Source organism: Panulirus ornatus, chromosome 1 (assembly GCF_036320965.1).
Source record: "Panulirus ornatus isolate Po-2019 chromosome 1, ASM3632096v1, whole genome shotgun sequence".
Classification (NCBI taxonomy): domain Eukaryota; kingdom Metazoa; phylum Arthropoda; class Malacostraca; order Decapoda; family Palinuridae; genus Panulirus; species Panulirus ornatus.
Genome location: NC_092224.1, coordinates 83,704,107 through 83,730,271, shown reverse-complemented (window position 1 = coordinate 83,730,271; position 26,165 = coordinate 83,704,107). Strand labels below are relative to the sequence as shown.

The 26,165-nt window shown below is 44.4% G+C and overlaps 1 protein-coding gene across 2 annotated transcripts in view; it reads right to left on the bottom strand.

Moving 5' to 3' along the window:
• 5-HT2B (5-hydroxytryptamine receptor 2B) overlaps positions 1-26,165 on the bottom strand; it is an 823,709-nt gene that overhangs the window by 15,007 nt on the left and 782,537 nt on the right. For both annotated transcript variants that reach the window (XM_071664731.1, XM_071664739.1), the window contains one exon: positions 6,536-6,653. In XM_071664731.1, coding sequence (XP_071520832.1) covers positions 6,536-6,653 — 118 coding nt within the window. The remainder of the gene's footprint in view (positions 1-6,535; positions 6,654-26,165) is intronic.

Sequence of the window (26,165 nt, the reverse complement as noted above, 5' to 3'; positions counted from 1 at the left end):
ATTTTTCGATCTCTAGTGTTTCATTCCCATTTTCAATCTCCAGTTAACACCAGTGAAGAGGCTGACTATGTTAGATTCCCTAGGATGCATTTGGGAAATGTTTTCCCACCTTCGCTGTTTAGTTCCTGGTTTACATCCCTCAGTTGTTAAGCGTTCGTTTCGAAATGCTAGAATTCGTACAGCAGAGCCTATTATCCAGGCTCCTCCTAATGCCGGACTCCCAGTGCTCAGTTCGCAGTGTTGGATTCCCAATAATGAGTTCTCAGCGCCAGGATTGGACGATTAGATTCCCAGTGATTGATTTACAATGAATCATTTCGACCGTTAAACTCCCAGTGATTGGTGTACGGTTTCAGACTCCAAGTGTCTGAATCGACCTTCTTTTTTTTTCTTACTTCTGCACACGCACACACACACACACACACACACACACACACACACACACACATGGAAACGTTAAGATGCAAAGAAGCTGCTAAGTGTCTTGTGACGAAGGTCTGGGCGAATCCCCACCCAGCCAGCATTTACAGGATATAACAAGGAAAGATCACTACATAGCAGGATGAGATAGCAAGGAACAAAGAAACATTGATAAAGAAAAAGAAATGGGACTTTTCCGGAGAAAATCCAAAATTTTTACATAGTTTCATCAGGAGTGAATTGTCATTTGAAGAGCAGCTGATGAGGTTAAAGGATTCCAGAGGAAGGGTTGTAGAGGTGATGGTGTGAGGAGACGTGGGGAAACTGAATGACAGAGTCAGGAGCGTTTCCACAGTGGAAGACACTCTAACTCCCTCCAACAGCAATGAGGTGATGGATTGGGGAGGTCTTAGAAAGCATTGAAATATGTATAAAGACGAACTACCAAGGGAGTGGACTATGGCAAATGTTATGCCTTTACGTTAGAGAGATCGGGAGGAGGCACTTGGGTTACAGACCACCCAGTACCCCGTGACGAGTGTGCCCTGTAAGGTATTGGAAAAGAGTCTCAGAAGGCAAATGGAAAACTACCTCCAGAGGAAAAATTACCTGAGAGAGAGAGAGAGAGAGAGAGAGAGAGAGCAGTTCTAGGGTGATAAGAGTGTAACGAACCTCTCAGAACTCCACGAGAAAGTGAGTTCTAGTTTAGACAAAGGGAGAAGGCTGAGTGGATTGCCGCGTAGGAGGCTAGTTAGTACGCTGGACTACCAGGCAAGACTGGCAAGAATTAGGCAGAACATCTTCCGATGGAAGAGAATAAAGGACGCATGTCAGTGGAGTCTTCTCGAAGTGCCGCGGGATTCTGGTACCAGCACTTGTCTTGATCTAGGTATGGACTCCTGCCTGAATATATTTGATCATAATGCAGAAATCATGAGGAAAATGAAAGTCGAAGAGGACTGCATCAACCTACAAGGGGACGTAAACAGACTCTTTGAGTCGGTGTGAATCTCGTGTCGTGAAATGCAACCCGAAAAGATCTAAAGTACTGAGGATGGATTACAGTAAAAGAAGGCCTCAGTATGAATATTATTTAGCAGGAAATAAGCTGCAGGAATCTGTAGGTGAGAGACTGGGAAGCGACATTGTCCCTGATCTAACCTGTCGCTAGACCCCCACATCAGGAGAATAATCAAGGAGACAAATTATCTGATGGCAGGCAAACAATAGACTAACATTTAAGTATATGGAGAAGGAAACATTCAGCAAGCTGCTTATTTCCTACATTAAACCAAACCTAGAATATGCTTCTCAAGTTTGGTCACCTCACCTAGAATACATAAAGAATTAATGGAGAAGGTGCAGAGGAGGGCAAAAGAAGATAAGATCAGAATTAAGAGAGCTTAAGGCTAAAAGTTTGCTTTACTTTTGAGTGAATAGTGAGCGGTGACCTGATGACAACCTTTGAGTTCTTTTCAAACAGATCGATGTCGTAAGAGTGAACGGATCTTTGAGAGATGTGGGGAAACTAAAGGACATAGCATGACATTATGCAAGGAACTGTTTAAAAAAAGATGAAAAGAATTACTTTGGGAGTACATAAGAGTGGTGGATGAGTGGAATAGAACCAACTGGGTACATGATTACTGCTGAGAGCACAAATAGATTTAAGAAATTGTATGATAGATATAATGTTGAAGAGATGGGAGCGCACGAATGCAAAACTCCCTCCCCGTACAGTACGAATACATAAGATGGTAATTACACTCTCAGGGGAGTGAATGGTACAAAGGACCAGGGACTGAGAGACAATGAATCAGAGTGACATTATGATTTGTTTAATTAAAGCTGCGAGAGAAAGCAATATGCTTCGTTAGAGACAAGCATCATTGAGAAACCAGCTAATGGCAGGTTTGGTAAGGTGGAGGCGGTGGATTGAAGATCAATGTATGGAGGTGAAAATGATTTTTTTTTTGTGTGTTTGTAAACGATAGAGAGACATGGCGGTACACGGCTTACAAATGTAGGCCACACTAATGCTGAGAGAGAGAGAGAGAGAGAGAGAGAGAGAGAGAGAGAGAGAGAGAGAGAGAGAGAGAGAGAGAAAGAGAGAGAGAGAGACTTACGTGAAGTTCATGACAGATAAACATAAGCACTTAATGGGGTTTGGGATGAGATAAAAAACTATATACCAGAAGACAATGAAAGGAGGGACGAGGGCGGGAAAAAAAGGACTATAGATGAAAGAACTGGAATATTTCATATAAAGGAAACAAAGAAGAGATTAAACATGGTTCAGGTATGGTTGGAGGGGCGGGACGAGGGACCGGCGGAGGTCACTCCTGACGTGAAGTTGTGGAGTCAGGAGGAGGAGGAGGTGTCGTCGTCTACTTGAGCCGGCTTAGAAAAGCTGCTGACGGTAGAGAGTTCGGCCGGGGAAAGGGAGGGTGGGGGAAGGGGAGGGGGGTTGCAGATCAAAGGAAGAGCTGGAGGGAAATAAAGAATTCAGTCAGACCTGTGAAGAAGGGAGGAGGTTGGGGAAGGGGGGGGCAAGGGGGTGTATCAAGACGGGATATAAGGTAGGCTGGACCCACACTGAGCGGAGGGGCTGGATTCTTTTTTTCTTTTAACGTTAGCTAAGACGCCCGGGCAACTGAATGCCCTAATCAAGACCACCAGTTTAACGATATATATATATATATATATATATATATATATATATATATATATATATATATATATATATATATATATATATATGAAGAATGTGTGGAAGTCGAGAACATTATCTCGGAAAGCAAAAATGGGTATGTTTGAAGGAATAGTGGTTCCAACAATGTTGTATGGTTGCGAGGCGTGGGCTATGGATAGAGTTGTGCGCAGGAGGATGGATGTGCTGGAAATGAGATGTTTGAGGACAATGTGTGGTGTGAGGTGGTTTGATCGAGTAAGTAACGTAAGGGCAAGAGAGATGTGTGGAAATAAAAAGAGCGTGGTTGAGAGAGAAGAAGAGGGTGTTTTGAAATGGTTTGGGCACATGGAGAGAATGAGTGAGGAAAGATTGACCTAGAGGATATATGTGTCGGAGGTGGAGGGAACGAGGAGAAGTGGGAGACCAAATTGGAGGTGGAAAGATGGAGTGAAAAAGATTTTGTGTGATCGGGGCCTGAACATGCAGGAGGGTGAAAGGAGGGCAAGGAATAGAGTGAATTGGATCGATATGGTATACCGGGGTTGACGTGCTGTCAGTGGATTGAATCAGGGCATGTGAAGCGTCTGGGGTAAACCATGGAAAGCTGTGTAGGTATGTATATTTGCGTGTGTGGACGTATGTATATACATGTGTATGGGGGTGGGTTGGGCCATTTCTTTCGTCTGTTTCCTTGCGCTACCTCGCAAACGCGGGAGACAGCGACAAAGCAAAAAAAAGAAAGAAAGAAAAAATATATATATATATATATATATATATATATATATATATATATATATATATATATATATATATATATATAGTTCAACAATAATAAGGATAAGAGGCCAGATAAGGTATCTGGGAGGGGGATAGAAGGAGGAGGATAAGGGGCCAGATAAGGTACCTGGGAGAGGTAACTCCCAATCAACATATTCCGAGGGTTATGTACACAGGTTAGTGTCGGACATGTAAGCAAATAACCGTGGGATCGATGTGGGAAGATAAACTTGAAAAACTCCTACGCTAACATCCTGCTTCCCAGGAATGATTAATGATGGCATCCCACAACACTACAGACCCCCTGGTGTAGCTTCTCTCACACTCTGACCCTGACCTTCGTGTCTTCCCAGTTCTCCTTTCACTCCCAGTCTCGTCCTCTCCTCCTTCATGAGTGTAGGTGGGTATAGGAGACACAACATCAGGATCGTCATTTCATCACAGGTATATATGAAGTGACTGAGTCCGACCCTCTTCGTAATGCTTGGGAAAGCTGCCCCATACAGCAGGCACATACATCATCCCTGGGTTGACGATGATGCTACACTCTTGACTCAATAGGTTCCATGTCATTCCCCTTAGGAGTGAGTGCGTCTCCAAGGCCTCAATCCTACTGACCAATGCAGCAGCAGCAGGTCATCTTCCCCTCACAGTTCATGCACACGTTTACCTTCAGTTGATCTAAACAGACCAGTCTGTCTGTTGCTCCCTTGTCTCAGTATAGCTCAGCTAAAGCCCCACGCAATCTGGACCACAATACTAAAGCTGATTAGAATATATTGTAGAATTTTTGTTAATCTTTTTTCTTTCTCTCAGTGTAGCTTATCTGCCTCTTCCCAAAGCTCATTGTTTTTGTAACACAAACACCTATTCGCAATTTCGTCCAAAAAAGAAGTTCATTTTTGCACTGGCTGAGCGTTACTTATCCAAAGTTCTCAGAACGCAAACAAAAAAAAAATGAGGATGACGTAGGAAATCTAATCCTAAAAATATATATACCAGTATAAAAACAGAGCTTACTTCACCAACGCTATTATGAAAGATAAACATCTCTCTTAATCTATGACAAAACTTTTACTCTCATTTCGAAAGCAACAAATTCTTCTGGTTCCTAACTAATTAGATTTACCATATTATATTTTTGTTCAGTCTTTCCATACTACTTTACACACGCCCTTGCCTTACCACTAGACTACATCTCAAGACAAATATATCTTGGTCGATAATTATACCAAAAAATCCGTCTTTCATCAGAATAATCATCTCCCACGAACCCCAACCCCCAGCAATCGTCCTAGTACCTGAAACCTGATAATTTACGGACGCAATAACTTGTGTATCATCCAAAGCTGTGGTCCAAACGCTTCTCACTGCGTCGCTGACATCCCTGCTCCGAGAACAGACAGAGTGGGCTGAAGGTGGTGGCCCAGCAGCCCGCTGGCGTAGTAATTATAGTACCTCCGCTTGTGTCTTGCCTTCATGCCATGCCCTTGGAAAAGGGCCAGCCTGCAGATCATTTCTAAAGAGGGTGATCCTTCATACCGACACACTACAGCACTGAGTCAACGGTGAGGCTTTGAAAATTCTCAACTTCTCCGTTCCTGCGAGAAGCAGACTTATCACAGATCCATAGAACGGGTCTCACCGTGGTTGCTCTCTTGCGAATCTCCCTTATCTTGTCACTTGTAACGTTAGAATTCTAACTCAGATTTTGATAGACGTATCTTTCATCCTTGCCTTACATATCTCAAAGGCTTTCCATAAAGAAGTTTAGCATTCGGCTCTTCTCATCAAACGTCCATGATAGGGCTCTCCTGATCTTATGGTCATCTGAAACCTCATCTCGTCCGTCCCCTTCAAAGTATTCGTTCAGTTATAAACTGACCGAGATCCATCTTCCTATCTATGACGCGGTGCTCCAGTGCGTTGTCTGAGGTCACACATCCCTCTGCGTGTGATGGCCTCCTCTCCATCACGACAAAGTTTCCCATTTCTCTCTGCTTAGAGAGCCTTCTCTCACCTCCCCACAGGCCGCCTTACCTTCGTGTGGACCCTCTTTTTCTTACCTCATAGCCACTGAACCCCGAGGATACCCTAACCCTGTCACATTTTATGAACATAAACATCAGGAAGTAAGTGTTGCCTGCAGACATGACAGTGTTAGACTCCCTGTTAGTTCCATCTACGTTCACTCTTCCAAACCACTGCGATCCTTAAGATTTCTGTGAATGAAATATATATAATTTAAGAAAAGAGGAGATATGATAAGAATGAGATTTGAAAAGATCTCTTTCCTTTCTAACAAGGTATTTTCAGCGCAGACGCTGGATCAGCCTGAACCAATTCTTTGTTGTTGCCAGTCGACAAATAATCACCAGAGACAAATGAGGACACCCCAGTCCTCTTAAGATGAGCCTTCGCGAGTTCTTCGTCGAAACTGGTGATGAAACAACACCAGGGTGTGGGAGGCAGTCTGCCGTCTTGAAGGACCTGCCTCTTCTCTGGTCTGTTCACATGCCAACACCTCGCCCCACCCCGCCCTCACTGCCGTGTACCGCTGCTGCCAGGCGCGCCGACAGTGTGTGTCGCTCATATGTGGTTAACTACAGAAGACGTTGGCCCCCAAGGAAGAGTCTCATGACATACCTGAGAGAGAGGAAGCGGTCGACGGAGAGGGTACACAGATGCATGATCGAGGCGGTGCAGAAGAGCACGTCCAGGGAGATCCACAGAAGACACAGCTCCGAGGAAAACGGGAAGTGGCCTGGAAGAAAGATAAAGGAAAATGAATTACCAGTAAGAAAACATGATGTATACATCGATCTACATGATGTGTATAGATATAAACTATAAGTACTCAGGAACGGTATCAGTTCAAGCACAAAAGTAAAATACAAAGTTCCTTATTACATAACGAATTAAATAAGACGTAGAGAATTTCACTGGACAGCAGCGTATTTTTTCATAGCCTAAAACACTGATAAACATTGTCTGACGGATGACAAGATCCCCGGTATTGTCTTCTCTGAATAGCTGGTGCTGGGCAGGCATCTGGAGACTCTGGTAACAGACACATGGTTCGCGAAGTTAATTATGTACATTCCTGACAATATTTTATCGCAGTGTCTCTCACCTGGTGCTGAAAACGTTCCTACATTCCCTAGAAGCATCCTGATGATGTAACGAAATCTTTTAAAAGCCTTTTTTCTTTCCTATGAGTTTCTTTTTTATATGGGTAGTTATGCTGTGGCAGTTTGTTGGTTCAGGAAGCGTTGATAAAGCTCACAGAGGGTGAAATATAAGCATTTCCATGGAGATTTGAGTTATATCATTGCCCTTTCATGAAAATGCGTTAGACCTCTGGACAATGCCTCTCCGCTGTTCAGGGTGCGATAACTAGGGATGGAAGGAGGAGCGGTGGTTGACTGAGAGTGAGATGGCCAGGGAGGAAGGGAGGGAGTGGTGTGGGTGGCGAGAGAGGTTGTGGTGGTCAGGGAAGGAGTGTTTGCTCGCTAGGGTGGGAGGGAGCGGTCAGGGAAGGTGTGGTGACCAGGATGAGAGAAAGCGTGGTGGTGGTGGTAAGGATGAGTGTGGTAGCCAACCACAAGGGACCGGTGGTACCGAATCTGCTAGGAAGATGAAAGAAAAATGGTTGATGAAAAAAAAGTAGTATTTCTAAATACGACGAGGTATATTTTCCCATCATCATCATCATCATCATCATCATCATCATCTTCATCGTCATCATCATCATCATAATCATAATCATAATCATCACGGGTCATGCATTATTTCTGGTCTCGTGAGCTTGTAAAAAGAAAAAGAAAATGCATTGCAGTATTCACAATTTTGCACAGTTACGGAAGAGCGGTTCATTACAGCGATAATCCGTTATCAAAACAGCGCTTGTTTACCTTGCATCAAATGAGTTATTGTCCTCAGCCAAGTCTATTGTTTGATATTATCTTGTTAGCAAATTGCCAAGCCAGTCCAAGCTAAGCCAAGCTGCGGTGAACGAGGTTGGGGCCAAGGAAGAGTAAACCAAGCAAACTTAGAGTAAACCAAATCATGATGGGCCAAGTAAGCTCAGAGAGGTTAGAGATAACTAAGCCATCCGTGCTCGACCAAGCTGGGTTAAACCCAGTCAAGTTAATTCAGCTACTCTCGGTCATTCCCACCTGCTTCACTGACCTCACTACTACTCGCCTCTGAAGATGATCTGATGGATTGAGACCAAAAGGGTAAGACAAACCTTGGGAGGGAGGTATCTTACACACAACCTCCCCAGCCATGCGAGTGGAAATGTTAGACTGCTTGAGAAAATCAAATAAGTCTGATATAAAAAGAAAACATTTACCTGGTCATTCTGATAGAATATATTTGTAAGAAGAACCGCTACCAACATTACATACATACACACACACGCACACACACACACACACACACACACACACACACACACACACACACACACATATATATATATGTGTGTGCATAGAACGAAATGTGAGTATTATCTGTACCACAGCAGAAGCTCTAACAGTCAGTGGTCAGGGAACGCCAGGCGTCTTCTGTGCTGTTAGTCCATCTGTAAGGTGAACTCTAGTGTTGACCCACAAGGTTCACTCCTTGTCCCGGCTCCACTTATCATGTATGTAAATGACCCAAAATTAGGTCTAAACTGTTCCGTTTCATTTGATTCATATTCTAACCTAGGACTGACTTCCTATTCCATTCCTAGTGCCGATTACCTCTTGCATACCAGTCCATTCCAAATGACCCATTACACTATTTTCTAGTTATCTTGGGTGTCCATTGCTTGGCCTTATCTAACTTTCTTTCTTGATCTGTTTTTTGTAATGACCAGACCATTCTTTGTTCCTTGAGGTAATAGTAGTTTTTTTTTATGGTGTCCACGGTTATAAGTGCCTGTTTGTTCCTCTGTTCCACTCCATCTTTGGCTCTGCTCACCGTTCCAGACGTGCCACAGAACGTTCCGTCGTTCCACCGTTCCTCACTATCGTTCTCAGGGTTCTACGTAGTGGTCCATTTCAGTGGTCCCTCTCACCGTCCTTGAGGGTCCACGCAGTGGTTCACTTTATTGCTCCTTTACCTTCCCCTATCGTGTTTGAAGTTCCACGTTCCGGTCCGTTCCTTTTACCGGAGACTTGACATACGAGGCAATTATCTTCCGGCAAGCAATTACAGCATGGAAGTTAATTAGACATACTCATATATCAAAGCTTTCTTCAAGGGACGTGTAACTTGTGAGGCAGACTTGAGAGAGAGAGAGAGAGAGAGAGAGAGAGAGAGAGAGAGAGAGAGAGAGAGAGAGAGAGAGACAGAGAGAGAGAAACCTGGAGCTTGCTAATAGAAAACGCCTCACAGCACTGCTACAACCTGTCCCCCGACCAATGTAATAACTCTACAACCTGTTACTGGTTTCTTACAACCTTTTTCTGATCTGTTACATGCCATTTGTGCCTCAGTTACGACCTGTTAACGTGTACCTCGCAGTTTCCTTGACAGCGTCTTATCATATCTGTTACTATACCTCATTACAGTTTACTCCATATATGTCACAGCTTCGTTACAATGTCCGTTACAGTGTCTTACGTACAGATGAGCGTCTCTATGGAATCTGCTGCGTTTGAGGGACAGTCTTGTTCCAGTCTGTTACGCCAGTGTATTACAGCCTCTTTAGAACCTGAGGACCTCCTTCAGCGAGTGCTTCTGCAGCGCTCAGGAAGCCAGCCACATCTGCTGGGCGGAAGCATAAATGATTATCCCTGCTTGTGTAACGTGAGGGTGTTATGACGTGAGCGTGAGGACGTATGTTTGTATGAGGACATCCACAGTGTTCAGTGCGTAGCCGGGGTGAGGGAGGGGAAGGTCACGAAGGACCTCAAGAATTGTTGATAATCGGAGGGAGAACTGCCTCTCGGGCGACACCATTGTAGAGATCGAGGATGCTAGAGATGTACATCTAGATACAGGCAGAATACATGGAATACAGACAGAAGACATTCATTTTATTTTTGTACAACTTTTGAACAAGTCTCAGGTTTTTCATGCCTTAAAAATTGCATATGAGGAAAGACTTACGATCTTCGCTGTAAATATGCCTATTTTATCAATATGAAGAGGACCATCGGCTGAAACGAACGGTGAATCACTCGATCCGAAACGATGCTGGACCAGCAAATCACTCCGTGTTTTGTTTTTCTACCAAATACTAATTTTCCTCATAGAGTGACCATTATGAAAGCCATCTCAGGCAGTCATCCTCCCCTTCATCAGACAGAGGAAGTGGATGTTTACGATTTAAAAATGCTGGCGTTTCACCATCCGTGAAGCGCTATAATTTTTTTTCCAGTATCTTAACTTAATTACCAGTCCGCGACGACCTTCTTTTTTTTTTTGTTTCGTTCCACCTGTTCTCCGCTCTCAACCCAGGCTTTGGTTGCAGCTACCGACAGGCAGAGTGGGTATTTACCGGCTCTGTCTTCGTTTTAGACTATAGCTTTAGATTCTACAATATTCATTGCAAAAGTCTTTGAAAAATGTATGTTTTGATAGCACTTTATGTTGTTCTAAAACCAAAATTCCTATTTTATTAAGCCGGAGTCGGAGTCAAAATAAACCTTTTGAAGACAAGTAACTCACTTTTTTTGTTGTTATTTGAAGGTTATGTATTCGAGACGACAGACCAGACATAACCAGAAATCACGACAAGCAATAACTGTCAACTACAAAATTCACTGCATTAATTTTTTTCTACATAGTACCTAATATCACGAAATTTATTTCTGTGTTATAGGTGAAAATATATCGGAACGGGAAAAATGACCATCGCGTTATAAATCGGCACGGAGGAAGGTATTCCTTTTCGATATACACCTTGCAACCCGCATTTAGCGCAAATCCTCCTAGAATATGATGCACCACATTTCATCGGTTTTCCCGCCGTTTTTACGATCTTTTGCAGTTCACTATTACTGGATCTTGACTAGATCAAGTGTCTCTTTGGTAAAGATGTCGAGAAAATACATTTGGAATTAATAATCGCATGTGAAAATTTGCTGGAGCATTCCTTCTTTATTTGGTGCATCCGGCATATGTTCACACATATACATATGTGTATAAATGAACACACACACACACACACACACACACATAAGTGACAGGTGGAGGTCGCGTAGACATTCAAGTTAGTCTGGCTGTGATGCCTTGACAGGTATATAACAGTGCATTCACCTAGCCGTGATAATTTCAGATCCACAAGTGTATACCAGCTTACTCAGGTAACATCCGACATCGCGTGTTCAGCAGAGTTTTTGTCTTGCTCTCACGACTGTCTCCAGCATAACTCCCGTCGTTCTTCAGGCATTAAGTAAGTACAGCAGCGGCAGAGACTTGCCCCAGGGAGGTAACTTGGAACCTTTGCTGTTTATGACATAATTCAGGAGAAGGGAAGAGGCCTCGATGTTGCTTCTTAACCCACTGGCTCTCGGTGTGGAAGAGGGAATGACCAGTAGATAAGTGGATAAGACGTTCCAGCTAGGGGTCCAGGGAACTGAGAGACGGCCGGCCTGGAAGGGTCCAGGGAGCAGCGAGACGGCCTGGATGACTATTTTCCCCCACTCCCTCGTGCACTCTTGGTGTCCTCGTCCCTCCACGCTACGTACCTCAGTTCCCCCACGTCTTGCGGTGCACGGTCGTGACGCCAGGGTATATGTTGTCCACGTATACATCCCCCAGCAAGACAGATTTACTCTCCACCACATGAAGCTGCTGTAGGAAAGGGGGGGACATTGTCATGACAGTACAACAATAACCACCTCTAGCTCCACTGAGTCTCGGAAGGCACTCGTCTCTACGGACGACTGAACCCTGCAGCTTCTTAGGAGGAGGAGGAGGGAGATTCGTGAAGACGATTGAGCAGTTCGGTGGTAGCAACGCGTTTACGTTCTCGTACAAAGTCGTGATCGACCTATTATCGTTCACAACGAGGCAGTTACTGTGAAGCTGCCGCGTCTTTAGCTGTATGAATTGATTGATATGACGGTTTTTGCGTTAGCATGTGTCCGTGTTAAGTAGTCCCTGATGATGTGGTTTTTGCGTTACCATGTGTCCGTGTTAAGTAGTCCCTGATGATGTGGTTTTGGTCTTTGTGTGAGGAAAGATGAGACAGTTCTTAATAGATTGGAAGAGATTGTTGCTCGACGAATTCACTCATCATAGTAACACGTAAAGATGTATGGCGAGGATGTTCGTGACTAGATAAAGGAGTTTTTATGTTTAAGGGAGATGATTATAAGAAATTAGCCGTCTGTCTACCTCGCTCTTGCGAGATTAGATCATATATCAACTGTTGTTAGTGTCACGCATAACAAGATATGTCACTTAAAAACAAGATATGACTCTGCATCTAACAGCATCGGATCCCTCACCGTATAAAATCCAGTCCTATATATCAAGGATAATCAGATCCAATCCTGACCTTTAACTACACTCCACCGCGCAAGACCAGATGTCATACGTGGATAATGGACGGTCATAAACCTGATCATCATAGATGCGATACCGATCAAGATGAATCGTGTGTGAAGGAGGATTCGATCCCCTATCGAACAGCATATCTCTCTCTCTCTCTCTCGAATAGGATCAAATCCTCTACCAAAGATGATCAGAACCCTAAGTATTGGTTAAGAATCAGACCTGCGATCAATCAAGGATTTTAACCTCCATTAAGGGCAATGAGCTGTGAAAAGAGGGAGAAACAAACTTACTAAAATCATTCCTTCAGTGGTCACGTTAGGGAGAGAGAGAGAGAGAGAGAGAGAGAGAGAGAGAGAGAGAGAGAGAGAGAGAGAGAGAGAGAGAGAGAGTCTGAAGAAAATGGAGATGATTCAGATACGATGTACGTCGCCGATGATCATATTTTTTTTTTCTTTTTCATCCCATGTCTTCCTATTTCATTTTTCCTTTTTAAACGAGCGGAAAAGGTATAAGGAGAAGAAGAAGAAGAAGAAGGAGATGGAGGGGAAGAGGAGGTAGAAGAAGAAGAAGAAGAAGAAGAAGAAGAAGAAGAAGGATATGGAGGAGGAATAAGAATAAGAAGATGGAGGAAGAATAAGAATAATAAGAAGATGGAGGAGGAAGAAGAAGAGGAAGAATAATGATAAGAAGGAGATGGAGGAGTAAGAAGAAGAAGAAGGAGGAGGAGATGGAGGAAGAAGAAGAAGAAGAAGAAGAAGAAGAAGAAGAAGATTGAGGAAGAATAAGAATGATGAGAAGAAGATGGAGGAAGAAGAAGAAGAGGAAGAATAATGATAAAAAGATGGAGGAGGAAGAAGAAGAAGAAGAAGGAGGAGGAGATGGAGGAAGAAGAAGAAGAAGAAGAAAAAAAAAAGAAGTGTCTCCTGGAAAACACCATATCAAGAAAAAGACATTGAGTGTCCACTTTACCAGTGTTGTGAGGAAGGGGAGGAGGGGTACCTGTGAAGTTCTCATGAGGAAGGAAATATATTGTGAGGAGGGGGGAACACCTCATGGTATGGCAGGGAAGGATGGACGCTGGAGTGTTGGAAGGAAATGGGAGAAAAGGTTCGGCGAATCGCCCACGAAGGGCGGGGGAAGGAGGAGGAGGAGGGGAAATTATGGGTATGTCCGTGGGAGGAATACAATGGGTATATGAACTGAGAGAGAGAGAGAGAGAGAGAGAGAGAGAGAGAGAGAGAGAGAGAGAGAGAGAGAGTACGTACATACCTCTTTACCTACGTTCCTACTGACCTACCTACCTACCTCCCCAACTACCCTCTTACTTACCTGCCTACCGCCCTAACTACTTACCTACCTACCTTCCTAACTACCGACCTACCTACCGCCCTAACTACTCACCCAAACTACCTTCCTACCTCCCTAACTACCCACCTACCTACCGCCCTAACTACTTACCTACCTACCGCCCTTACTATTTACCTACTTACCTTCCTACCTCCCTAACTGCTTACTTACCTACTTACCTTCCTAAGCACCTACGAGTACATACGAGATTTTTGCCATGCCGGCAGGACGAACGCGTAGCGTTCTACATTTCACTCGAATATTGAAAAACGACGTCTCTCTCTCTCTCTCTCTCTCTCTCTCTCTCTCTCTCTCTCTCTCTCTCTCTCTCTCTCTCTCTCTCTCCTCTCTCTCTCTCTTCTCTCTCTCTCTCTCTCTCTCTCTCTCTCTATCTATCTATCTATCTATCTTGCCTCCGTTGTAGCCACGAGTGGAGTACAAACTGCCGGGAATAATGTGAAGATATGGCACATAAATGAAATAAGGTCGCCCGTTAGAAGTCCCCCTGGGAGGAGATATGGCTCGGAAATATCATCACGGGATAAGATGTTTAGATATATATATATATATATATATATATATATATATATATATATATATATATATATATATATATATGTATATATATATATATATATATATATATATATATATATATAGAGAGAGAGAGAGAGAGAGAGAGAGAGAGAGAGAGAGAGAGAGAAATCCAGGTATCGCAACAGAGACGATAGGAATTGCGAGAAGGAAAAAGAAGAATACTATGTTTCCGTCATAAAGAGAGAGAGAGAGAGAGAGAGAGAGAGAGAGAGAGAGAGAGAGAGAGAGAGAGAGAGGATGCTCTGGAACTTCGCCAGGAGAGTGATTGTGACTTGGGTCTCGCTCTGTGGGGATAGATAAGATAATCGTCGAGATAGATAAGCGGGAAGATAAACAGGAACATTGTTTTAAAGTACAGAAAAAAAAAAAGAAAACGAGTCTACAGCGTAAAACGGGGAATCACCTCGAGCTGATTTGGTTCAGGACCTGCCTGTAGCATATCTGTGAACTGGTCTGAGGGGGGGGAATATGAAAAGGCATTGTCTTAAGACACTGCTGGCATGAGAGGTCAGGCATAAATGACAACGTGACATGCCTAGCTCTCCGGGCTGTGTTAAGCCAAGTCATGGAATTGTGAAGAAATGATAGGAAGTGAGACGACGTGCTCTGAGGAGGGATATGTTTTTGGGGTGTGTTGGTATACATACCGTGAGGTTCAACTCACACGACATAGCGTGATGAGTTAGGGCTTAAGTACTGTTAAGTGTGTGGCTTGATTGCATAAAGCGTTTCTCACGCTGTTTTTATTATTATAAGGATGTTCAAACTCCACCCCCAACTAAACCCGCCCAGTTCAGTCATGATTCCGTCATGTTGGTGCGTAACGTCAGTGGAAGCTCATTGTTGGCGATGCCGTCGTGGTCTGCTAATGGAATAGCAAGTTAGCGCTGGTGGTTAAGGTAGAGATGGTGTATAAGGTGGCCCAGAGAAACAAAACAAAACTGGGCGGAGGTTGGTTGGTGAAAGAGCCAAACTGGGTGATTAGATTGTTTCCGCGGCAGTGTTGTTAAAGGTAGGGTAGTTGTGTGTTGAGATGTAGCTTCTGAAGATGTGGAAAGATTGGGTTTTCTTCTTGGTGAAATTTACTGTAAATCATACATTTAAGGGACCTTCCCTCTACATTGTTCGTCTCTTCATCCCGACTCTTGACCTATCTTCCCTTTGTGGCATATAGACGAAAGCCAAATCCACTGTCATGACGGATTTTGTGTGTGCCGCTGGAACCACCTTCTGGAAACTGTTGCACGACTACCATGGTCTTGAACCTCATTCTAGCATCATCTGGAATCTCCAACACAGATGGATAATCATCATCCAAAACTTCATTCTCAACTGGAACTGGCATCTGGAACCTCAGACACAGTCGGGATAATTTTCTGGAATATCTTTCTGTTTTAGAACTTATTAAATGCCTGGAAAGAGTATCTAAACCTCTTTTGTCCTATTTCTTTTTTGCTGGAACCAAACTATGGAAACTGTGATACAGTTAGGATCATGATCTCTATGTTCCTTCTCTACTATAACCTGAGCTTGGAACCTATTACGACTCTTGAGACCATTTCCTGGAACCTTCGTCTCTGGCATATGAACCATCACCTGGAAGCTGCTGCGTCATTGAAAACGCTGAGGCCAGCTGTATTGCTGGAGCCGTTTGTCCACAACCAATCACGCAGCTGCACACCAGCCGTTGTAAAGATGTTGATATATGGGAGAGGGGGGGAGGCGGGGAAGAAGAAGGTGCTATAGTCTTGGAATTATTACTTCAGTACCTCCAGAACTACGAAGTTGCTGGAACTATTATTCACAAGCCTGTTCCACTGCTGTTAGTGCCTATCACCCATAACCGCGTACCTACTTAACGCCCTTCATTGTATAATTTCTTTTTTCATAAAGTGAAATCAATGTATTTTGAAAACCACGTTCCAGGACATTATATATTCGACACAAAACCGTCATTGAGAAAATCCGGCAAAAGGAAAGTGGGAGGAATTTTGGAGTGAATTACGCACGTTTGGGAGAAAAACTGGTACATAGGAATATATAGACATACAGGCACCCAAGTGCTTAGACGTACATACACACACACACACACACATCAGTACATGGGGCCCAGCGAGTAAACAGTATACATACTGTATATGTTGGTTATTACACACACACACACACACACACACACACACTTACACACACACTTACACACACACATACACACACAAACACACACACACACGTGGTAGGTGTCAGGCAGCCACAGATCAGGGAGATAGTCTGTCCCCATATTGTATGAATATGTGATTATGAAATGTGATGATTACTGGAGGTGATTATAAATAGGTAATTACAAGAAGGTAAACATGATTACAAATAAGTGATTACAAAAATGTGATGATTACAAATTGGTGATTGTATACGTAATTACAGAAATCATAAGGTGGTTAACAAATTGGTAATCATGAATAGGTGATTACAAATAGGCGATTATAAATAGCTGGTTGCAAATAGGTTGATCAGACAGGTACCTCCTGGCAAAGATTAGACTTTATGTAGCCAGTCATCTCAACCCCCCCCCCAATATTCCCGGATCAGGGGAGGAGACAAGGCTAACCCACAACACTGTTTAATTAGATCAGCCTTGAGCCACTGGGTCGTTAAGACTTCCCTCCTGAATGTCTAATCTTTAATTAAAAAGTCTTATTACTCCCAGAGAAAGGATCCTGGAGGGGGAGGGGGAGGGGGGTTAAAGGTCATCTACAGTTAAGAGTTTCAACTCTGTAAAGTGACAGACTGTGACCCGACTTGCGTTTTCTTTTTTTTTTTTTTTATATCTTTGTGGACCCATAGGTCCGGTTTCGAACCCCAGGCGAGTATGGAAGGATGGAGAGAGAGAGAGAGAGAGAGAGAGAGAGAGAGAGAGAGAGAGAGAGAGAGTAGGAGATCGTGTGAGGCGAATAAGGATATGTGTTAACAGTCATCGGATTATCGTATGTTGAAGACCACTTGAGATTTACGACCTTATTTCCTTATTTTCCTCGAACCCTGATCTATTTGACTCATCCTCACGTACGGGTTTCGTATTACGTCTGGTTGTCTGTGGCGCATCTTGCTGGATGGAGAATGGGCTGATCACTAGGACGTATCATTTCCTTTCCTCTCCTTATCTTTTCTTATCTTCTTCTATATCATCAACTCCAAAGAATCCCCTCCTGGATTCTTTTACTTCCCAAATACCCGTCCCTCCAGTCGGTACTCCCAAGAATACTCCTCTAAATCCCTCTCAAAAATTGTACGGCTCATAAAGCCTTTCTTCCTTTCAGCCATCGGTCAAGCAAGGTATTCCACACACACACACACACACACCCACCTGGACCGGGACGTGCGCCTGGCCAAACTGGTTTATGGGGTTGGTCCATCCGTCCGTCTCTTTGACTTGGGTAGCGAGGTAGCCACCCAGGCCAGATCTAGGGGGGGGGGGGGTGTCACGTTAACCTGAACATGAACCGTTGAACCAGTCAAGATGAACCATGCACCATGAACCACTGACGTGGTATGAAGAGCCTCTTGTCTATCTACTGGTGGCGCCACCACCACCACGCACACCGCGGAGGAATATCGCACAGCTCGCGCGAAGTATCGTACAGTTCGTCTCTCTCTCTCTCTCTCTCTCTCTCTCTCTCTCTCTCTCTCTCTCTCTCTCTCTCTCTCTCTCTCTCAATTATTGTACCTCAATCATTTTTCGTCTCGCATGATCACTAATGATACCTCACGCATCGCAGAACCTTTAACTGTAATTACAGAAAGCTCGGAATCATTAGGTTCTCTTCCTACAAAGGCAATATAGCTTCACTCGTAGCTTACTTCAAGCTAACTTTCATTGTTTTCTTGCTCACAGCAGCATCAGCTGTGTCCAGTATACTTCATATATACCAATTTTTGGGTGTGGGGTTTGATCTGGTAGAAATCCGATGTGAGTTCTCCCTTGTCTTTTCGCAGGGGGAATTTGAATCTATGTTGTTTCGACGTAACAAAAGATATGCAAAATAGAGAGACTGATCACTTATAGTTATTGATACCAAGACGTCAGAATGTGAGCTGCAGTCAGTATGCAACACTGTATGTATACTCTGGAGGACAGGGAAATGTCAGTGTTGAATTGTTATGTATAATGTGAATTAGTTTTCAAGTTCAAAGGGTGAGGCTACTGGAGTGTATTGATTGCTTCATTAATTAAATATTCGCTCGTGTATATATATATACAGAGATAGATAGATAGATAGATAGATAGATAGAGAGAGAGAGAGAGAGAGAGAGAGAGAGAGAGAGAGAGAGAGAGAGAGAGAGAGAGAGAGAGAAATTTGTTTTGAATGTGTTTACGTATTTGTTTTTCGCCTTACCATCCTCTCTCCTCTCTCTCTCTCTCTCTCTCTCTCTCTCTCTCTCTCTCTCTCTCTCTCTCTCTCTCTCTCTCTCTCTCTCAGCAGCAGCACACCCTCACCACTCTTCAGCCCCACACGCCACGTATGCACCCAACGGTCGAGTTCTAATGTCTCCCATTAACTGGAGAATGTCCCCAGGGCCAGGACCCACTGTGGCCCATGCACCATTAACTACTATTCTTTCTTTATTTTTTTCAGTTTCGCAATCTGAGTCTAAGCCAGTGACTTGCAGCCACAACCTCACGAACACTACCCCCAGACAACGTATGCAACTACAGTACCACACACCCTTCACATCTACAACACCCCAGACATCACACAGCTTCGATACACCACACCCAACACATCGACAACACTCCAGACACAACACAACTAGTAAACCCGAGACGCTACACAGCAACAAACTCCTTTACCTGCTCCTCCTCCTGTTTCCTTTGCTTCTCCTACTGCTCCTGCTGCTCCTCCTCCTCCTACTCCTCCTGCTGTTCCACCTACTCCTCCTGCTGCTCCCTCTTACTCCTCCTGCTGTTCCTCCTACTTCTCCTGCTGTTCCTCCTACTCCTCCTGCTGTTCCTCCTACTCCTCCTGCTGTTCCTCCTACTCCTCCTGCTGTTCCTCCTACCGCTTCTCCTGCTGTTCCTCCTACTCCTCCTGCTGCTCCCTCCTACTCCTCCTGCTGTTCCTCCTACTCCTCCTGCTGTTCCTCCTACCGCTTCTCCTGCTGTTCCTCCTACTCCTCCTGCTGTTCCTCCTACTCCTCCTGCTGTTCCTCCTACTCCGCCTGCTGCTCCCTCCTACTCCTCCTGCTGTTCCTCCTACTCTTCCTGCTGTTCCTCCTACTCCTCCTGCTGTTCCTCCTACTCCTCCTGCTGTTCCTCCTACTTCTCCTGCTGTTCCTCCTACTCCTCCTGCTGTTCCTCCTACTCCGCCTGCTGCTCCCTCCTACTCCTCCTGCTGTTCCTCCTACTCTTCCTGCTGTTCCTCCTACTCCTGCTGTTCCTCCTACTCCTCCTGCTGTTCCTCCTACTTCTCCTGCTGTTCCTCCTACTCCTCCTGCTGTTCCTCCTACTCCTCCTGCTGTTCCTCCTACTCTTCCTGCTGTTCCTCCTACTCCTCCAGCTGTTCCTCCTACCGCTTCTCCTGCTACTCCTGCTTCGTGGGTAATGATCAATAACCTTTTCCTCATTGCGAGCCTTCTGGATCCGGTAGGAGGCTGGGCAGGAAGGAGAAGGTAGAGGGGGGGGGGGGGGTGGGAGTTCCTCTCAACCAGGGGGAATTAATTAGGATTATTACTGAGGGGATGTACAGCAGGGCTTTGCTGAACTGGAGTATTACATGTTTATCTCTTCCAGGATACACGTTCATAAAGACCCACGTAGGTGTACTCTGTGTGTGTGTTTGTGTGTGTCCTCTTCCGGTAAAGACTTGCGATGTTGCAGGTATACAGGGAGGTGTACAGGCAGTGTCGTGCTTCCTGGGAGCTGGTACACAGAGAGTTGTGTACTTCCTTTAGGTCGTCTTATACAGACACACAGACGATAGGTGTCCCGGCCAAACGTATCGCCTCCCTCAGGCAGGGGTGTATGTTCTCTCGTATAGATGGCACTGGTCATTCATGACCCCTCATCTCATGGGTCAGGCAGGTCCACTGAACCACGTAGCGGGTGGCGTTGCTGGTCATGACGCATTCACGTGCCGCCCGGGGTCGAGCATGTAGGTTCGAATCCTGGTTGAGGCAGTCTGTCCAAAGTTATCCAAGCTTTTCATCCTTCCCCAATGGGGCTGGTAGATAAAGTGGGTACCTGGCAGGTGAGTGCTCGGTTAGGTATATATATATATATATATATATATTGGAAAGGATCACAATTTTGCGCGTGATCAAGATATTCCTATGAGTCCACGGGGAAAAGGAAACACGATAAGTTCCCAAGTGCACTTTCGTGTAATAATCACATCATCAGGGGAGACACAAGAGAGAAATAAAAATCTCTTCGATGTATATCAACTAACTTTTATGTTTCTGCCGGTTCTGTATACATGACCTGTATTGCGTCTATTTTTTTTACTCCGTAATTAATCCCCTGAAGATGTAGTAATACACGAAAGCGCTCATTATAGTCGTATCTCTTTTCCTAGTGGTGTCAATGCATGTATTATATATATATATATATATATATATATATATATATATATATATATATATATATATATATATATATATATATCTTTTCTTTCATACTATTCGCCATTTCCCGCGATAGCGAGGTAGCGTTAAGAACAGAGGACTGGGCCTTTGAGGGAATATCCTCACCTGGCCCCCTTCTCTGTTCCTTCTTTTGGAAAAATAAAAAAAAACGAGAGGGGAGGATTTCCAGCCCCCCGCTCCCTTCCCTTTTAGTCGCCTTCTACGACACGCAGGGAATACGTGGGAAGTATTCTTTCTCCCCTATCCCCAGGGATAATATATATATATATATATATATATATATATATATATATATATATATATATATATATATATAAATATATATGTTTACCAAATGGCGTCCTAGCTTCGTCTCTTCGATGTATATCAACTGACTTATATTTCTCTCTTGTGTCTCCCCTGATGATGTGATTATTACACGAAAGTGCACTTGGAAACTTATCGTGTTTCATTTTCCCCCGTGGACTCATGGGAATATATATATATATGTATTTATCATGTAATGGCCCGTGCCGTCTCAGCTAACATTGAAAACTAAGGGAGTAAATTTCTCCTCAAGAGAGACACACACCCCCTCAGTATAGCATTACTTTTTCACCACGGAAAACATTAAGTACAACTCCTGGGGTTACGTCAACCGCAGGTCAGCGTAGAGTCCACATTGAAGGCAAGTGTATATGACCTTCCTCCCTCTGCCAGACCCCATGCCCTAGAACCTTACTCCTCCTCAACACATCAAAGACAAGCTCCATCCAGGTGTTCCCCCGCCATTACTTGAGGCAAATGTCACATGGGGTATAAATGAGAGGTTTTCGTACCTTGCACACACCATCTGAACCGAAGCTATTAGGAGATCTACGTAATCCCCAGGGATTAAATGGTAGCTCTGGGGATGTTAGAGAGAGAGAGAGAGAGAGAGAGAGAGAGAGAGAGAGAGAATTCTAACAGGATGATAATGATGATAGTAATGATGATGATGATAATGATGATGATAATGATGATGATGATAATGATGATAGTAATGATGATGATGATAATGATGATGATAATGATGATGATGATGATGATGATGATGATGATAACGGTAATAGTAAGAATTATAGTGAGATTTGTAATAGTAATGATGATAATGGTGATGGTTATAATAGTTATCGTAATGATAATAGTAATATTAATAATGATGATAATAATGATAACAACAACAACAATGATAATAATGATAATGATATTCTTTTCATACATATTCGCCATTTCCCGCATTATCGTGGTAGGATTAAGAACACAGGGCTGAGCCTAAGAGGGGGGAAATACTCACTTGGACCCCTTCTCTGTTCCTTCTTTTGAAGAAGTGAAAACTGGAGGGGAGGATTTCCAGCCCCCCCCCCCCCCTCCCTCCCCCTTTTAGTCGCCTTCTACGACACGCAGGGAATACATGGGAAGTATTCTTTCTCCCCTATCCTTAATACTACTACTACTACCACCACTATTACTACTACTACTAATAATAATGATAATAATAATAACAATAAGACAAAACAAGCGTAAGGATGGATGAGAAGAGCGTATCTTCCGATAGGCCAAGAGGAAGTGAACGCAATTACCACTAAGAAATTCAAACGATGATATATATATATATATATATATATATATATATATATATATATATATATATATATATATATACGGTAGATAGCGACACCTCCTCATATCTTATCTGGCAACATAGGTTGTCTGCCCTCATTATATACTTCACGTTTTATATCTTTAAGAGGAAAATTATGAAGAGGCAAGACAGTGAACCCATTAATGTGTCATGAACTACACACTGAACAAAGTGTTGTTTTGTTGTCCTGTTTATCTTTCCTCTCGGTACTATGATTTTTGTACACACACACACACACACATATATACGATAATTCAGTTTTAAAAAAACGTGAAACCAGGCATCAATCGTACTGTCTCGACCCAATAATCTGTGAAGCAACCGGATTATACAGATGAAACAACGCGATTGGTAACCTGGTTTGGACAATCTGATCGCTCACCTGATTGGTCAACTGGTTTGGACAATCTGATCGCTCACCTGATTCCACTGTACAAAACATGGATTACCCATTGTGTGAGCGAACTACCCCTGGTCCAGTTTCTATGGAAGACACCTGGTGTTGCCCAGCGCCTTCCTAAACGCTCTCGCAGCCCGAGGCTGCGCTACGTCCAGCAGCAGGGAATTCTGGACTCTTCCTGGAGGGAAATCTTCTTTGACGAGACTGTTCTCTCAGTTAAATAGCCTCGTGGCTTATCCCAGTGGCTGGGGTTAAGGAAACCCCCCACACCTGGTTTATCCTGGTGACTGGGGTTGAAGAAACTCACACGTGGCTTATCCCGGTGGCTGGGATGAAGAGAACTCTCTTACACGAGGGTTATCCCAGTAGCTGGGATGAAGGGAAACCCCCCCTCACACCTGGCTTTATCCCCATGGCTAAGGTGAAGGGAATCCTTCTCGTTGTAAAGACTTCTGTGGCCACAGGACATAACCACTGGGGGATCCTGTAGCCTCGTCACCACGTCCTGGACCTCAGCCTCCTGCCTTGGCTATCTATCTGCCCTAAGAACGCCAATAGGACTCAATAGGACTCCAACCCTGCGTGAATTCCTATGAACTCTGTGGTAGAATGTGTATCTCCAAAGTAGATATAAACAGATATGTAATGTGGACGAAGGTAGGAACGGAAGGAAGTTATTTTCCTCTCTCTCCAGGTGCCATAAAGCACGACTCAGCAGGGTATATAATGCTAGGGCGGTGGTGTTGGGTGACCTCTTGGAGGGATGGCAGAAGAGAAGGCTGGCAGACTCGTCACATACACTGGACGAAGACCTCACGGCGATGCATTCTCTCTCTCTCTCTCTCTCTCTCTCTCTCTCTCTCTCTCTCTCTCTCTCTCTCTCTCTCTCTCTCCGCACTTGATGGGGAGCGAGTATTGGAACACTCCCTCCCCCGTCAACAGATCCTCCTCCTTCCTCACCTTCAAAGGCTGGCTCCTCGAGAATTAATTATGCCTTCCACTCCCCGTCACCCACTCTCTCTACGCCTCGGGCTACGCCATCACAAGTCGCGTCACACACGCACACTTTACCGCACCCTGGAGTGTCCCCCGTGTATCGTTCAGTGTATACACTTCAGCTGCCGCGATCCAGGTGTGATCTTTCGGCCCGCTGTAAGTCACTACACCCAAGCCACTACACCCAGTTCACGTCATCCAAGCCACTACACCCAAGTCACTGCCCTTAAGCCACTACACCCAAGTCAGTACACATATACCACTCCTGCCAAGTCAGTACGTCTAAGCCACTGCAGCCAAGACACTAATACTAAGGTAATACCCGCAGGCCACTACACTCATGCCACTAAACCCATGCCACTTACACCCAAGCATAAACGCTGATGCTGCCACTCTAAAATTCCTGCCTCCACACCATTTATATCTCACCTCTGTAGATGCTCCTAGTTGCCACATCCCACTAAGCCACCACTCGTCACCACAACCACACCTCGTCACCACATCCAAGCTCATAACGGCGGAGGAACCAATGAAAGAGACGATAGTAAGGATGAAGAAGACGTATGGTATATCACGGTTGAGACCAGACGACCAGCAGTGGGTGTACAAAATATCTCTAAATACACCAGCCAGTCCACTTCTAATTACGAAATCAACAAGACTGTTGTTATCCTTACAACGGGTGGCTTCTCTCTCTCTCTCTCTCTCTCTCTCTCTCTCTCTCTCTCTCTCTCTCTCTCTCTCTCTCTGGCAGGAAGTTGATGGTATGCAGGCGACGAGCAGGGACGTATATTACCGATCCTTCCCGCTTTGGCCATCGGGAGAGTTCCTGACGGCTGCGAAGTGAGCTAGCACTTCGCTGACTGTCAAGTTTCACTCTTTTTGGCCCGGACAGTAGTTTGATACTTCCTACGTCACTCACACGTGGGCTGCTAGCTTTATAACCCACAGACATACACTTTCTCCGTCTCATACGACCGTGTTCCTCGTCGTCCTGAATATTCCTGCGGTGAACGCTACGCGCTGGCCCTGCCCTTTGGCAAAATCTCGTCGTTAAGAACTCATAACTCTATAAGCACTCGTAATGCCAGCCCACTTTTGAGGAGGACACCATGTCAGGCGTACGTAACGGTGGTAAAGTCCATAAATAAAACAAGTGTCAGGGAATCGACTCGAACCCCTTTGCCCACGAGGCCAAAACCCACCCGAGGAAATAGAACTTTTATCATTACCACAGTGGCGCCAGCCTACCATCCAACACCACGACAAGACGAGCCTTGAGCAACGACACTGGTAGTACTACCACCACCACTACCACCACCAACCACCACCAACCCATCCTTTCTTGACCGAGACACACAAGAGACACGACCCTTGAGTTAGCTAAACGTTGCGGCGAATGAGAGCGACATTGTGGCCTTTCCAGTGTCATGATGATGATGGCTCGACCTTCAACCTGTGATGATGATGGCTCGACCTTCAACCTGTGATGATGATGGCTCGACCTTCAACCTGTGATGATGATGGCTCGACCTTCAACCTGTGATGATGATGGCTCGACCTTCAACCTGTGATGATGATGGCTCGACCTTCAACCTGCCCCCCTTCTCGTCCCTCCCTCCCTCCCTCCCTCCCTCCAGTTCGTTGAATTGAATGACGACGAGAATACAATTGGGTAGGGGGGAGGGGGTGAGGATACAGCGCTGTAATTTTGCATGTTACTGGCGGTATCTGTGGCACTGATTAACTAATGAATATTAATCCGCACTGTAAGTCAGGCTGAGCGTAAATAATGAGAATTGGCCGTTCACTTCAGTTGGTGATGGTGTTCGTAATGCTAATTGTCATTCAGAGGGAAAGGGGATGTTCAGAGGGGAATATTGGGAGGAAAGGGGAATATTGAGAGGGAAGCGGAAATATTGAAAGGAAGAGGGAATATTCAAAGGGAAGGGGATTTTTTATTTATTTATTTATTTATTACTTATTTATTTATTTATTCTATTTATTTATTTATTTATTTATTTATTTAGAGAGAGAGAGAGAGAGAGAGAGAGAGAGAGAGAGAGAGAGAGAGAGAGAGAGAGAGAGAGAGAATAATCATAGGGAAGGAGACTATTGTGAGGGAAGGAGAA